General features: G+C 52.3%; 1 protein-coding gene across 1 annotated transcript in view; it reads right to left on the bottom strand.

Moving 5' to 3' along the window:
* Positions 1-238: 238 nt before the first annotated feature.
* Positions 239-16,185, bottom strand: part of Lrfn2 (leucine rich repeat and fibronectin type III domain containing 2) — a 137,837-nt gene continuing 121,890 nt past the window's right edge. Inside the window, exon 3 of the mRNA XM_042671945.1 lies at positions 239-1,567. Within this exon, the coding sequence (XP_042527879.1) occupies positions 571-1,567 (997 nt within the window). The 3' untranslated portion in view covers positions 239-570. The remainder of the gene's footprint in view (positions 1,568-16,185) is intronic.

Below are 16,185 nucleotides of genomic sequence, written 5' to 3'. Positions count from 1 at the left end.
ATCATGGGGTCTTCACCCTGCCCTGCCCTGCCCTGCCCCAGAGGAGACCAGAACAAGAGGCATGCTCGGGTCCTGTCAAGTGATAATAAGAGCCGTTAACCCAGGGGCTGCCAGACACATACTCGGCCATGCAAAGGACACTCTCGGTTATCCGGAAGAATGAAGAGGAAGAGTCTGGGAAATGGAAAAAAAAAAGTAAATTAAGAAATAAGAAAAACAACACGAGACCCATAAGCAATCCGAAGCCACTTGCTTGTCGCTACATTTGTGATCAGAAAGGCAGAGCTTGTTGCCTCTCCAAACACCCAGGGCTCAGTCCGACGTTTGAGCGAGTCTGAATTCCCTGAGCACACCCCGTTGGGTGGTGGGGACAGGGGGGTCTGGGGAGGTGACATGGGGAGGGGAGGGTTAGTGGCTGGGTGGGAGGGACAAGAGGCCATTGACAGGGAGGCAAAGCTGTCCCCAGATGTAAACATCACCATGGAAACGCCACAGAAAAACTTGCCGAGAAGATCCTCCTTTGCCCTCTTCTCCCCTCTGAGGGAAGCAGGGAGGGTACCTAGCAGCAGGCTACACAGTACTCTCCATCACCCACTCGGAGCTTCCAAATGTCCCCCGGGCCCCCACCAGGTCACTCTCCTCAAAGGGCAAGAGCATGCCATTGACCGAGAGGCTGCGCTTCGTCCAGATGTTCGAGACCCTCCGAGGGGGGCTGTGGCCGCCCAGGGCCACGCCGCCCACCGCGGCGGCGGCAAAGTCCCCCATGTCAAAAGAGTGGCTGCGCTTGGCCTTGCCCTCCAGGGGCAAGGGGAGCAGGCTCCTGGCGCGGACCGCGGGGGGGCCCAGCAGCGGCTCGCGGTCCGACTGGTGGCCTCTGGCCGATGTCCCTGCCCCCCTGCCCGCTGGAGTCCTGGAGCTCAGCAGCTCCTCCTTCCTCTGACTCTTGAGGTCCAGGGAGGCAAAGGCCCCCATCAGGCGGTCAAGGTTGGGCTTGGAGCGAGGGGCAGGGGGTGGGAGTCTCCAGGGCATGCGTCCCAGCCCCGCGGCCTCCCCGCTGCCCAGGGAGCTGGAGGAAGATGAGTCGCTGCCCCTGACCAGGCTGGCGCTGAAGTCCATCAGCTCATTCCTCACCACCACCTTGGGTGGCGCCTGCGGGAGCTGCCCGGCGGGCACGCCACCCACGCCGCCGCTGCCCAGGCTGCCCAGAGGGGGAGGCTGCGCCCCGTTGGTCTGTGAGTACACGTTGCTGACCGTGGCCGCTGCCAACTTTCCCGGAGCCTCGTGGTTGCAGACCTTGTAGCGCACCATGAGGATGACGATGAAGACCAGCAGCGTGGCCACGATGACGCCGCCGATGGCCAGGATCATGGTGCCGCCCAGCAGCTGGCTGTGCATGGACTGGCACTGCGGGTAGTCGGCCTTGGTGAAGAACTGGGCACAGCCCACGATGTTGGTGGCCGTGAGCGTCGTGGCCGTGTCGTCCCACATGGCCAGCACGCACAAGTCATAGCCGGTCCCCGACACCAGGTTGTTGACCACGAAGGCCTTGTTGGAGGCTGGGATCATCCTGGGGAAGGAGGGAGACGCAGAGGGTGAGGGGTGGGTGGAGAGGAAGGACAGGGGGATGGACAGGGGATAGAAGCAGAAGCAGAGCCATGGAAGGGGGCGTGGAGGAGAGAGAAACAGAGGCACACAGAAACACAGAGAAGGAGGCACAGCAAAAATAAAACCACAGAGTGGTGAAGAAACGGGAGGAAAGAGAGTTGGGGAGACAGAGAGGAGAGGGAGGGGGTGAGGGGGGAAAGGGAAGAAGGGGAGAGGGTGGAGAGGGAAGAAGGGGAGAGGGTGGAGAGGGAAGGAGACACAGATAGAGGTTGCAGTGAATGGAAAATGAGGGAGCATGAAGCCACAGAGAAAGAGGGAGACAGAGAGGCGGGTCAGAGGTCAGGTGAGAGAGGGAAGAAGAGAAGCCCCACGGAGTAGAGGAAGGACAGGTGGGGAAAAGTAGAGGGACACAGCAAGAGGCAGAAAGATTAGCGGTGGGAACTAGAGCAGAGATCCAGCAGCAGGCCACACACCCTCTCCCACACGTCTGCTACGGATACCACCCATCCTGTCCTCAGGATCACCGTGCGCACCAAGCACTCTCTAAGCCTGCTGCTGTGCTGAGTCAGAACCGAGGTCCTGCCCTAAGCAATCAGCCCCTCCCTCTCCTTCCCATCAAGGTTTTCCCTGACTCAGGATGGACACTGGCTGCTGCAGGTGGGGGTGGGGGTGGGGATCTAAGCAAGAAAGGGCCGGAGGTGGAGGTCAGATGTGCCGTCCAAAGGGTAAAGTCCAGAAAGCACCCCAGCCCCCCCACCCAGGGGGACGGGTGAACCCCACATCACAGCCACACTTGGAAGAGGCTGGGTAAGCTTCCTAGTCAGGACAGCCCTTTCTGATCTCTTCTTTTTGGGGGACAGCCTGATGGCTCTCCAAGCCGCGTGTTTCTGCTATGCCCAGAGATGGTGCCCGGGTCTGCCCAGAGAGGCTCCTGTAGAAATCTTGAACTCCGGTCCTCTGTACCCCTCTACGGCTCCCCCTGTTTTCCATCCCCACAATGTGAAAAATGCAAAGGCTCCCTCAGCTTCCACCGGCCCTTCAAACCCGCAGCCAGACAACTTAATTGAGATTTCAAATATGAAATACTCAATCGAGGCTGGAGAGGCCCACCGGGGACGGCCCGGGGGATGGAGCTGACAGGCAGATATTGACGTTGTCCTATCAGCTGGCAGCCCTGGAGGCTTCCCTGGCCCCTCCCCCTGCCCCTGAGCAGTGCCCCTGGAGTAGATCTACCCCACATGCCTTGGGGCATTAGTCAGAGAGGGGAGGTAGGGGGGTGCACCCAGCAGCCTCTCAGGCCTGGCCGGGACTTTGTAGCTTCTCCCTGCCCTTACCTGGACATCATCCGGTTGCTCAGAGGAGAAATGGGGCTGAGACTCAGAGAGGCTAAGTGGTTTGCCAGAAGCCACACAGCTGGCACTTAAACACAGCTTCTGGCTGGTTCCTGGCTGCAGCGGGGGGTTGGGGGGGGGGGGGGAAGGGGCCATTTTCCCATTTCAGGGAAGTTTTTTCATTGGTTGTTCTCTAGCTCATCAGCTTCCCCTCCCTCAGAACAGTGCTCAAAGCCTGGCAGTGCCCTCATCCCCGGCAGGACCCCTTGTCTGCTGGGTCATCTGCTGGACAGGGCCAGTGGAGCCCAGTGCCATCGAGGTCACCACGGGCTGCAGAGGTCTCCAGGAGGCTTTCCTACTCCCCAGTGATGCCAGCCAGGGTGGCAGGGCCGAAGCGGGCCCACAGCAGTGACATCAGAGCACACCCTGCTGGCACACGTGCCAGGCTGCCCTCCGGACCCCACAGCTGTCACTCTGGGCAGCCACTGCCACAACCTCACTTTGAAGAGGGGGAGGAGGATCATGGGAAGCAAAGATGTGATGGTGGAACTGGGACCTAGCCCCCCAGCCGCCCAGTGCTGTGCCGCCACCTAGCCGGCTTCCCGGCCAAGGGAGTGCCCAGCCAGGCGGGGAGGGGCTTCTGCTGCGGGACGTGGCTGTCCACGTCACCCCCGTGGCAGCCCCAGGCCACAGGAGCTGGACCATGAGGCCAGAGACCTCCTGCCTGCTCCTGTAAAGCTGACAGCCAGTGGCAAGAAAACGCTCTTCCTCACTCCTCCCAGCGATAACTTAGACGTAGTTACCACTCGTGTGGCCTCCACTTCGCAGATAAGAAACAGAGGCATAGAATGGATCAGCTACCTGCCCAAAGATGCCCATCCAGGAAGTGGTGGAGCCAGGCTCCAATCCAGACAGCCCAGCTCCTCTCAAACACGATTTCATCTTCCTGCCTTACCTGCGCTCTCTTCCTCCCCCTCCCCCCACCTCTTTCTCTCCCTCTACATGGACTTGTTTCTCAAATCAGTGGAATCTGAATGGGATGAAGCTACAGCAGGAGGTATGGCAGGACCGCGTGGATTTGTGGTGGACTCTGGCAGCAGCAAGAGAGGACAGCACTGTATTTGGACCATCAGAAATAAAGCCTATTTCCCAGAGTCAGAGCAAGAAGACAGTCACGTTCTCCTCTACCCTCAGTGTGTGTGTGTGTGTGTGTGAGAGAGAGAGAGAGAGAGAGAGATTGGGCAGGAATAGTGGTTAAAGATAGCAAGAACCAGCAGAGTCTAAACATCCCAGAAGGCACTCCTCAGTAACCAGCACCAGCACCCACAGGGTCTTGTCTTGAGCTGGGAGATTTACTGCCTCACCTTCACTCAGCCTCCTGAATCCCCTTGAGATATTTTTTTTTTATCACTTCCACTTACAGAAAGAGGAAGCAGAGCAGTCTGCACTGTCCTCTAGGGAAACAATGGCCCTGAGACCAGCTGGGATCTACTAAGAGTGATTCCACACCTCTTCATCCAAGGCAGGACCGCTCCTGACTCCAGGCAGCAGAGGATCAAGGTGCAGTGAGAAAGTTCTGTGAAGCGCCAGGGACAGAAACAGAATTCACCTCCCAGCCCCTGGGACATGGGTAGGAATCAAGGGGGCTCTGGGCCTAGCTTGGAAGGTGAGTGGATGGTTTCACTGGTGTTGTGGTTGATATAAAGGATACAAAAGCAGAAAACAAATTCTGTTTCTGTCTTGAGAGTTTGAATGTCGGCCAATTTAAAAATGGATCAAAGACCTTAATGTACGATCTGAAATGTTGGAACTACCACACGGAAACCCTGTAAAATAGTAACAACCTCCTGAATGGGACTCCAATGGCTCAGGGAACAAGAGGAAAGAATGACTAATAGGAGGGCATCAAGTTAATGGCTGCTATACAGCAAAGGATGTATATCCACTAGATTGAAGAGATGGCCCATGGCATGGGAGGAACTCTCCTCTAGCTAGTCATCTACAAGGGTTTAATAACCCCAACTTGTAAAGAGCTCACAAAACTAAATCCTCAAAGCACCGAAGGCTCAATTACTAAATGAACAAATGAATTAACCAGACAATTTTCTCTTGTCTGAGACCAAGATCCCAACTCTTGAGCTGAGGCTTTCGCTCATTGGCTGATGTTCTACCACCTGAGCCACACCCCCAATCCCAATCAGACAATTCTTGAAAGAAGAAGTATAAATGGCCAATAAACACAGGTTGAACATGCCTGGCCATAAAGGAAATGCAAATCAAAGCAACACTGAACTCTCACCTTAGGTCTGTCAGAATGGCCGTCATCAAATCGGGGAGCAATGGCAAATGCTGGCAAGGGTATGGGGGTGGGGGTGGAAAGGAACGCTTATACAGGGCTGATGGCAATATAAATTAGGGCAGCCATTATGGAAGTCAGTGTGACACCTCCTCAAAAGCCTAAAAGTAGAATTCTTATGTGACCCAGTCATGCCACTCTGGGGAATATGTCTAAAGGAATGTAAGTTAGGGTACAATAGAGATGCCTGTGCACTGATGTTTGTTACAGCAAGTGTAATAACCAAGCTATGGAACTAGCCTAGGTGCCTGTCAATGGGGTAAATGGATAAATATATATATATATATATATATATATATATATACACACACACATATGTGTGTGCACAATGGAATATTGTTCAACCGTAAAGCAGAATGAGACTTTGTCATTTGAGGGGAAATCGATGGAACTGGAGATCCTCATGTTAAGCAAAATGAGTCAGGTTCAGAATGACAGCTAATCCATGTTTCCTGTGAGGAATATAAACTGATATACCGAAATATATGCATTTATATGGTATATATATGCACATATGCATATATATTGTATACATGCATATGTATAATGTAAATGCAAATGTGGGACTGTTTGGGGAAAAGGAGGAGGGTGAGGAGGAAAAAGAATTATGGAAGATGAATAATATGGAAATATGTCAATTATGATGACATAATGAAACTCGGCAAAATCTGTTTAAAATAGGGGAGGAGAGGTAAGAGAAATAGAGAGGGCATACGATATATATGGTGCCATGGAGGGATGGAAATTCCCAGTGACACTCCCTTTTACAATTATCATACACTAATCAAGAAAGAGAGAAGTCCAACCCCTCCTTGGACTGCCAGGCTGCCAGTCATGTTCTTTTCCTGCCACCTATGTACATATCCTCTAAGTTTGCTTGCAAACTGATTGTCAAGCCCAAGAGCATGGTTATTTATTTATTTTTCTGATAACTTATTTCTATTATCTGGTCTGCAGCAGATGGGGAAGAATCTTCCAGAGAGTGCCTTGAGAAACTCCATGGAGCTCACTCAGTGAGAACCTCAGCCTTGGCCCAGCGAACCCACCCCCACCCCCACCCCCCAGGCCCATGTCAATAAAATCTTGGTCGTGGAGTTCCTCTCTCCCCTTGCAGGAAGTTCTACCTGCGCAACATATCTGGAGTGGGATCCAGATGTTGCCAAATGCTTTTTGCCCCAGACATTATGCCCTCATTAAGGCACAATGATTTAGAGAATTAGGTTGTTGATGCCAGAGTGAATCACCAGACAGAGACCAAATGAATAGTCAACCTCCCTCCCTGTGCTCTGCCCAGCCCTGTTTTTGCTCTCCATGCAGAACCCCGCTGGCATGTCTGTGGTCACCCCAGCTAGCCTACTAGGGCAGACAGCAAGGCCCGAAGGCACAGACAGTTCATTGTACCACCAGCAGGCCCCAGTCCTGTCTGTGAACAAGTCATTCCCGAAGCTCTGAAGCATTCCTTTCCATCATATAAACTGGCGACATCTCTGTTAGCAGAGAGCATGAATTGCTATTTTAAGTTAAGTTGCTCCAACATGTTAAATTTAATTAAGCTCTTATGCTCTAAAACACAATTTGAAACCGCAACACCAGCACTTACCCAGGAAAAATAAAATGAGCCTCTGTCTTGTCTCTGACTCTCTCTGTCTCTGTGTCTCTGTCTCTTTGTCTCTCTGTCTCTGTCTCTGTCTCTCAATACTAGCAGAGGAATCCACAGAGGTGGCTGGGTGTTATAATCCTATCTTCTAAGGAGACAGAGACCCAGAGGATCAAAATTCAAAACCAGCCCAATCTTTGCTCCTATTCTATTCTTAAAAGTGTGAGACTCCATCTCCAAACCAGCACAAAGATGGGCTGGAGGCATGACTCAAACGATAGAGCACCAGCTGTGAGCAAACAAACCAAGACCCTGTGGCACCAGAATTAGTGAAAACCAACAAGGAAAACATTTGCAAAGTATCTCAGGAAGGCTACCGTTTGCTCCCAGATCAGTTTCCCCCCACCCCCCCCTTCCTCCAGCCTCTGCTCTGCATGGCAGAGAACTACATTTCCCAGGCTCTCTTGCAGATTTGGCATCCATTAATTCAACCTAGTACAGATGGAAGATATTTGAATAAAAACATCTGACCATGCACAGACTTTTTTGTTACAAACAGTATAAGCTCACAACTTTCACCAACCCTGAAGGTGTGGGTGGCATGGTAAGTAGTAAAAGGTGCTTTAATACCTATGGGAATGAGTGTGTATTTCAGTCCAATGTGAATACACCATTCCCTAGCAGTGAGTTTAACCTTTGTGAGTTTTCCTATCTGCAGGGGTCTTGGAACTCATCCTCTTCAGACTCCAGGGGACTGAAACAGAATCTTCTTGAGTCTTAGCGGGAAGCCAGTCTCAGGATCAGGCCAACTGTCTGACAGCAAGTAACGAAGAATAAAACCTATATGTTACTCTGTAGTGTGGAGCCATTTGTAAGTATTAGCTAACTTAATTCTATAACAATCCTATCGTTGTTAAAGAATTTAAGTTAGAGATAGAATTACTACCTATATTCTAACAGACCAGGGGCTGAGGCTCAGAGAGGTTAAGGTTCATCATGGTCCAATGACCCCTGACTCTTTGGAGTTCCTCTCTTTCATCTCCACACATAGATGATTGGAATAGAGGAGTGAGAAAGGCCTTCCAACCCCCCCCCCCCCCATTCACCATATCTACACAAGGCCCCTTAGCCATGTGCCTACACCTCTCAGGTCAGACACTCCTGTGTCTACCTGTCACACTCCCCAGCTTCAAGATCCCCAGCTGGCTCTCCCTGGACTGTCAGCTGACAGCCCACCATTCCTCCCACTGGGGCCCTAAGGCAGCCCCGCAGGGCCATCCAGACCCCATTTGCCCTTTTCCCAGGACATTGCTCCCCACATGATGCATCGGTGTTCTCCTCCCACGGCCAAGTCTCACTGTTCTGGAATCAAGCTGTGCTTTCCTCCCAAGCATCTCCTAGGAACACGGTTTCCAGCTTGCTTCCAGTCCGCAACCATTGGCATTTGACCTTCTTCTGAGGGGGTCTGCGAGCAGAGAACAGCCAGACCCCAGATTCCCCTGGCTGGACCCCACACTTCTCTGGCGTACCCCTTCAGAGAGGCACCTAATGGAGCTGCCGTGTGTTTTCCCAACCTTTGCTCCCATTCTATTCTTAAACAGTTTTTGTCACTTAAGCCTGAGTACCCCCCAGGCCAGTCTTGCAGTCCACACAAAGCTTTGTCTGTCTGTCTCTTTCTTTGGATGATGATGATGATGATGATGATGATGGCAATAGCGTCTATTTATCTCCTGGAGAAGCTGAGAAGAGCTTGCTCCACGAGAAGGTTGTCAGATCAATTATACCTTGTCGGGAATGCAGGAGTGTGCAAAATGAAGATTCCCCACCAGCTGCGTCCAGGCCCAACACACTAGACTCGGCTGGCAGCGAGTCAACACGGCCTGGTGATGAATCGGATTCGATGATTTGCCCCCGCTGGCAGACCCATCCTTACAAGAGGGGGTAGAAGCTGGGGGTGGGGGGCAGGGGACAAAGCCAGCACCATCCTCCCAAAAAGCATCGCTCAGTGCTCGCTTTCAAAGCCTTGATGCTGTACCTGGAGCCACACTGAGAAGATTAGCACTGCCCTGTTCAAGGATGACACGCAGCACGCCGGCTCGTGCCGCGCTCTGTGTGTTTATGCAATTCTGGCACATGCTGCCCCACAGAGGAGCCTTGAGGACAGACGACACTGGGTGCAGAATGACAGATCCTGCCGTCCAACTCCCAGATGTACAAAGGACAGTCGTGGCTTCTAGAATTAGGGTTTGGCCATGGGAGGTGGGAGGTGGGAGAGGGGTAGAGACAGAGTCTCAGCTTGGGCATATGGGAAAGTCCTGAAGCTGGAGGGTTCTGATCGATGTACCTTTTCACAGTCAGTGCCCGAAATGGTGAATGTTATGTGTGCTTTGACCCAATAAAAACAACATGGGAAGAGCACAATCACAAAGCAAATCCTGCCAGGTGGGCGGGAAGAGGACAGGTCATTGCAAATGTCTTTGTCACATCACCAAAGCTGTGTACACCTGGCAGGTGAGCCCCACGGGTAAGACTTCTTGGTTCTGTCGCCCATGGCTTGGTTGGGCTGGTGGGCAGCACTCGAAGAGCAGCCTGAGCAGGCAGCGTGGCCCCAGTCCATCTGCTTGCCCCTCTGTCTGGGTTTGGCGGGCTAAAGAGGATGGTACCTGGGAGAATATGCTAGTAACAAAAGGCCCATGGAGAAGTTTTAAAGATAGAGCAGAGAGGGTCAGAGCATTAAGCCTTGGGTTCAAACCCTCATCAGATGTGGAGGAATCTGGGGCCTTAAAGTGGAAATCTAGCCCTCACGACTTGAGCTAACTCCCTGCAGGTGCTTCCTACAAACACTGCCAGGATCCCATAGAGGAAAGTGAATGGAATCCTTGTCATGATGCCCAGCAAACAAACAAGTGAACAGCAAACCCAAGGCCTCCCTGGATGGCAAGTCTGTGAAGACTCCGTGTTAGCCTGTCTGTGCTGCTACAACAGAGCACCACAGTGTGGGCAGTTGACTTCATACAAACCAGAACTATATGTTCTCTCCCTGGTGGAGACTGGAGCCTCACCTGGTAACAGGTGAGGGAAGAACAAAGGAAAAGGAGAATTCCTCTTCACCCTGGCACTTTGAGCCCACTTTATCGCTCAGCCGTCTCGTTAGAGGCCCCATTCCTTTCCTGCCACTGGGAACTAAACTCTCAGCTGTGCATGCTGAAGGGGCCATGCATGCTCACACCACAACTCCCTTATGCTGCAAATCAAGTGAACTGAGGTGCTCATTCTTTTCCTGAAAGGTGTTGGGGCCTTGCTTCCCCAGTCCCCGACATGATCACCCTCTCCCTCTGTCAGTTGAGAAGAAGGAAATTATATCAACCCTTAGAACACATTTGGACCGCACAGGAGAAAGCTCCCCGTGCCATGTTGGACAAGACACTTGCCGTCTTAGAGGCTCACTACTTCCTCCTCAGCAAAATGGGTTCCTAATGTGGATCATACAGTGCCTTTGGGAATTGAGTAGGCTCTTCAGGACTGAGTACAGTCTTACAATATATTCATGCAGTAAAATAGCCACAATGACCAGGTGCCAGCAGCTCATACCTGTAATCCTAGCTACTCAGAAGGCTGAGATCCAGAGGATCGCAGTTGAAAGCCAGCCCCAGCAGAAAAGTCTGTGAGACATCATCTCCAAAATAGCCAGCAACTAATGGGCTGGAGGCAGGGCTGGTAGATTGTCAGATGAACTAGCAGTCTAAGTAAGCATGAAGCCCTGAATCCAAACCCCGGATGGCCAACAAAATCAGCCATGGAATTGGTATCTGAGGATCAAGTTCAAATCCAGCCCCACTGACTGCTAACAGGACTTCTGGCCTTTTCTTGGATAGGTTGGTATGTCTCTCCTGCATCTCATCCTCCTTGCCCGTCAAATGAAGTGCAAATGACTGGCTGCCCCGCAGGACCCCTGGAGAAACATACAAAGATGTGAGGCTACTCAGCCAGAGCCTACAGGTACCAACTCTTTCCCAGACGAGTGCCGTCGCTTCCCATAATGAGGACACTCAGAGTACATGAGTGATGGAAACACGAATCCAACTTCCTTGGGGGCTGCTTCAAACCACGTGCCTGGAGGCAGATTCTGTCCGCCCCCCCCCCCCCCCGCCTCCCTGCAATGAGTGGTCGATGCACACTGGCTTGCTGGCTTGCTTCATCATTCTGCCTGCGGCCTCATCCCCTGGAGAGATGCTCCTTCTACCACGTGGTCAGGAGGATCCTGCTCAGCCTCAGCATTTCTCCTGGATGTATTTCTGCTGATCCTCTCTGACATTCTTACCTCTCACATGCAGGATGGCCAGCAAGAGAGAAAGGCTGGAGAGAGAGATAACTTGTCAGGGAGACCCCAGGGGGGAAAGCAGAAAGGCTACTCTGTCCGGTCAAGGAGAGGTCTTAGCCAGTGCAGGCCAAGTAGATGAGGCTCTAACTATAGTTGTGTAACCTTGGACAGATCAATTTCCTTCTCGTGTTTTTTTTTTTTTTTTTTTTTTTCAGTCCTGGGGCTGGAACTCGGGGCCTGGGCACTTGTCCCTGAGCTTCTTTGGTGCAAGGCTCGCATTCTACCACTTGAGCCACAGCACCACTTCTGGCCTTTTCTGCTTATGTGGTGCTGAGGAATGGAATCCAGGGCTTCATGTGTGCTAGGCAAGCACTCTCCCGCTGAGCCACATGCTCAGCCCTCTTTCTCTGTGCTTAATGCCCACTTCTGCCATTGTAGAATTCCCCAAGAACATCACCTAAAGAGAAGAAGCAGGAGAAGAATGGGCAGGCCCTGGCACACAGGATTCAACACGAGTGGCCTGGGTACCAGGTACAAATCCTGACGCCATTATGCACTGGTCATATCTTCATTTCCCAAAGTTTCAGCCTTCTTGTTTGCAAAAGCCGTTTATTAAACTAGAATCAATGTATGCAAAACACTGGCATATTATACACAGTCACCTACTTGTGTATGCATATGCAGAATGTCTCCTTCTTTATCATCTATCTGTTAGAATCAGTTGGCCTGTGTAGATAGCCATTGTTTTGACAGACACCACTGATGTCGCTGCTGTCTTCTAACAGGAGGCCTCCTGGGAGCAGAGGTGACCTACTGGGTCAAAGGGCGCCCTGGCGTGAGGTCTGAATACTGCTCACCATGAGCTCTGATGTCAGTGCGAGGCCTGGCAGGGAACTGTCCTGGTTTTGACTGGGCATAACTGTAAGTGGCAATGTTATGATCCTCCATCCCAGAACAGAGGGACAGTGCACACAGCACAGAGTCGCCAAGTGTCCCCTGACCCTGCCAGCAGTAAACCACGAGTGAGAAACTCAGGTTTAATTGAGGCATAAAAGAAATATGAACTCCTAATGAACTGTTAGACCATTCTCTGATGCCCAGACACTTTGAACACTTCACTATATACACCTTGAGGAAGCCACATGGCAACTACAGCTGCTTGCTGCCAAAGCACAAGCTTTGCTTCTAAAAGGAACTGACCTGAGAGTTTCAAACAGATTGCAATAAACTTTGTCATCACAAGCCTCAGTGAACCCTAGATGACCCTGTAGCCATTTCCACCCAAGCCAGATGGGGGGCACTGCCCCTGGAGGCCCACCCAGCAAAAGGCCTGTGTCTCGTGAAAACACAGTCCTTCATTTGCACTAGGGATTGTGATTGTTGCAAGCTCAGTCCCTCATTTGCATGAGAGATTGTGTCTTAGTGGGTACCGTTTCAGTGAAGGTCTGCTGTGACTGGTGCAAACATATCCTTCATTTGCATGAAGGTCTGCTGTGACTGGTACAAACATATCCTTCATTTGCATGAAGGCCTGCTATGATTGGTGCAAACATAACCCTTATTTGCATGAAGATTTGCTGTGATTGGTGTAAACACCCTTGTCACATCCCCTTTTTTGGCTACATAAGCTAGAGAAAGAGACAGGGACAGAAAGACAGAGTGTCTGTCTGGCCAGGGAGAACAGGCTCAGCTTTGGGTGTATGTCAGTTATATCACTGTGAAGGTGACACTGAGGCTAAGGAACACAGCCCTGGTAACTCCTTGGGACCTAGAAATCAGAGCAATTTGTTGCACTGCTGTAGCTCAAAGCCAGCACTATTGGGGGGCCTCATCTCTTCTTTTCCTACCCTCTACCCAGTCCTGGAAAACAGATCAGCCGGTTCCTCAGCTTGGCAAGTGATCTACTGCTGCCTTTGTTCACACTTTGGTATTTCATGGCTCCCGTGGCTCTGATGGAATAAATATGACCTTTTATTCTTCACTTCGCTTAAGAATCAAGGTCAGCAGCCAGCTATGATCTATAGGCCATTCCCTCTGCTGGACAGCCTCAAGCCCGAGCCCCATGGCTGACAGAGATTCATGTCCCATGCCTGGGCTGCGGTTTCCTGGCTGGCTCATCACTAAGCTCCGGTCTTTCTTCTCCCAGGGAGCGACCACCACAGTACTGTAGTGGCTCATGGATGGCAGAGACTAGGCCCTAATCTCCTCTCCTCCAAGTCTGCCTCGTCACTAGATTCTCACAAGGCCTGAGTTTCATTTCAAGAAGGCTGGACTAGAGAGCAGCCTTGGTTCAGATGGCAAGTCCAAAATGAAAATGCCCAAAGCCAGGCACCAGTGGCTCACACCTGTAACCCTAACTACTCAGTCGGCTGAGACCTGAGACTCGCCAACCCAGGCAGGAAAGTCCATGAGATTCTTACATCTCTAGTTAATCACAGAAAAAGCCCGCATCAGAGCTGTGGCTCAGAGTGGTACAGTGCTGGCCTTGAGTGAAAAAGCTCAGGGACAGCAACCAGACCTTGAGTTCAAGCCCCACAACCACGATCACCACCACCACCAACAACAACAAAAGAATAGACAAGGGTAGGTAGGGAGGCACACATCAGACAGAACCCTCCAGGCTCTTTAAGCCCCAAGGCCTCCCTCTGCCTTCAATCCAAGGCTCTGTGAGACATCACCAGTACTGCCTGGAAGTTCCTCCACTTGTCTAACTGAGACCCCTCCTGAAGAGGCTACCTGTTTACTCCTTATCTATGGGGCTCCTATGTCTGTCCCCTCTTTGCTTGTGGTGGCTTCAAGTGACAATGGGTTCGTGGCTCTGGGGCTCTGGGAAGGGCTCAGTGTGACAGGAGATGAGGTCACTGGCCTCACATCGCCGTGCCGGACAGGTACTTGGTGGTGGGCCCTGGGTTCCATCCCCAATACCCAAAATGATCAATTAATTCAATGGATGCATGCATGCATCACCTGTGACACCACAACACACAGCTCACTTCTTGACATCTGCATTAGCCCCAGGAAGAAGAAGGATGCTGGTTGTGTTTAGAGGGAGATAGGCTGGGACCATTCCTACCCTACTGTGAGGGGTATAACAGTGGCACGCTTCCCAGGGTGCTCCGTGCAGACAAAATGCTCAAGCTCATGATGCAAGCTGCACTGCAAGTACCTAGTAGACTGGAGCTCCACCCAGGTACCAGCCAGAGGAGACACCTCAGCGGGGCTTGCTAGCCTGTGTGCTCTGATTTTCTCCTCTCCAAGATCAAGTTCACAACAATGGGTCCTTCTTGATCAGCTGCTGAACAAATCAATGGAGCAGATAAGCGGTCCCGACAGCTGGGACAGGACCTGCGTGCGATCACGTCCCTGAAAACTTAGCTCTTATTACCCTTGTGGTCTTTGCAGGGAAAGCCACCGGTGCTGGCTTGGCACCGTTGACCTAAATTCCATCCACTGGCTTTGTGGTTTACGGTCTGTGTACTGCCGAGCAGAGAGGGGATGGCGTGCTCCATTAACGCACATGTAAAATGAGACGAGCGATCAAAAATCGACCCAGAGAGCCAAATGCTGTGGCTCAAACCTCTAGTCCCAGATACTTGGGAGGTAGAAATGGGGATGGGGAGGGGTGGGGGGCGGCCCGAATCACCCTTCAGGGCCAGCTTGAGTGAAAGTCTGAGAGACTCCATCTCAATCTGGTGGTTGTAAACACCTGTTACCCCAGCTCCAAGAGTGGCACAGTGGCTGGGGACCAGCAGTGTGTGTCTGTCATTCCCAGGGTCACTGCAAGGACAAGTAAGAGGATCACCGCCCAGGCCAGCCCAGACATAAAGCCACACTCTACCTTGGAAATAGCTCATGCAAAAAGGGGCTGGAGGCCTGGTTCTAGTGGCAGAGCATCTGCCTAGCAAATGCAAGGCCCTGAGTTCAATCCCCAGTATCCCCGGCCATACACACACATACATACACAATCAGCAACAGGTCTGGCCCCCAGAGGGGTTCCTTGTGACACCCAAGTACTGAAAGTCTAACTCCCCTTCGCCAAGGACTACCAGCTGCCCCTCCACACTGGGCCATTTTACCTTGGAAAGAGCCAGGGGAGGAGGGGACAAGACGGGGTCTGAATAATATCCAGTGGGCAATGGTGTTAGAAACATCTCGGCACCCCAGTGGGCCAGGGAGCGTTGAGGTTGCCTTCGGACCGGAGCCACCTCCAGCTGGAGCAGGGCAGCCTTGGTCTGCTTGTCTCTGGTCATGCCGCATTTGGTATCCTGCCTACCGCCGCCGCCGTAAGTCATCAACAATCTAGGACCTGTCAGAGATGGGTACACACCAGCCCCTTCCTGCTCCAGAGAACAGAGCAGCCATGGCAGCCTTTGCCTACAATTGCTCTCTGTATCTTTTTGCACCCCGGGGTGGGGGTGTAGATCTCCTCCTCCAGGCAGCCTTCCGTGGATTTCCCCGAGGGAGGTCAGTCCTCACACTCTCTTGTACAACGCTGAAGGCTGCCAGACTTCTGGGCCCACGAATGCCTTGCACGTGTGGGTACCTCCCTACTGTCTCCCAGGGAACCGTGAGCTGGGGGAACGCAGGAGAGCCCTGATCACACTTCCTAGTGTGGCCCAGACCTGACGTCAGGAGCCTACAATCAAACCAGCAGGATGACTCATGGTGAGCGGGAAGAAAGGGGAGATGGAGCCGGAGAAGCGGCACGGAGTGAGCCAGGAGCATCACCGCACACAACCCGGGTTAACTATGGAGGAAGATGGAGTGCGTGGGGCAGGCCCCGTGGAGATGGGTGGATGGCCCTGAGCTGCCCCTGAGCTGCTCTAGACTTCACTCGAAAGTAGCAAGAACCAGACACCAAGGGCAGCAGAGCTGTGGCCAACAAGAAGCTGGACTGATTCCAGGGGCCCTGGCTCTGCTCTTCCTCTCCCTGAGCTGGTTCACGTCCTTGGCCATAAATACATCCGCACAGAGC

The sequence above is a fragment of the Dipodomys spectabilis genome, unplaced genomic scaffold (genome assembly GCF_019054845.1).
Source record: "Dipodomys spectabilis isolate Male_0828 unplaced genomic scaffold, ASM1905484v1 ptg000669l, whole genome shotgun sequence".
Lineage (NCBI taxonomy): Eukaryota > Metazoa > Chordata > Mammalia > Rodentia > Heteromyidae > Dipodomys > Dipodomys spectabilis.
Note: the sequence above shows the minus strand (reverse complement) of the source record. Positions and strands in the feature narration are given on the sequence as shown.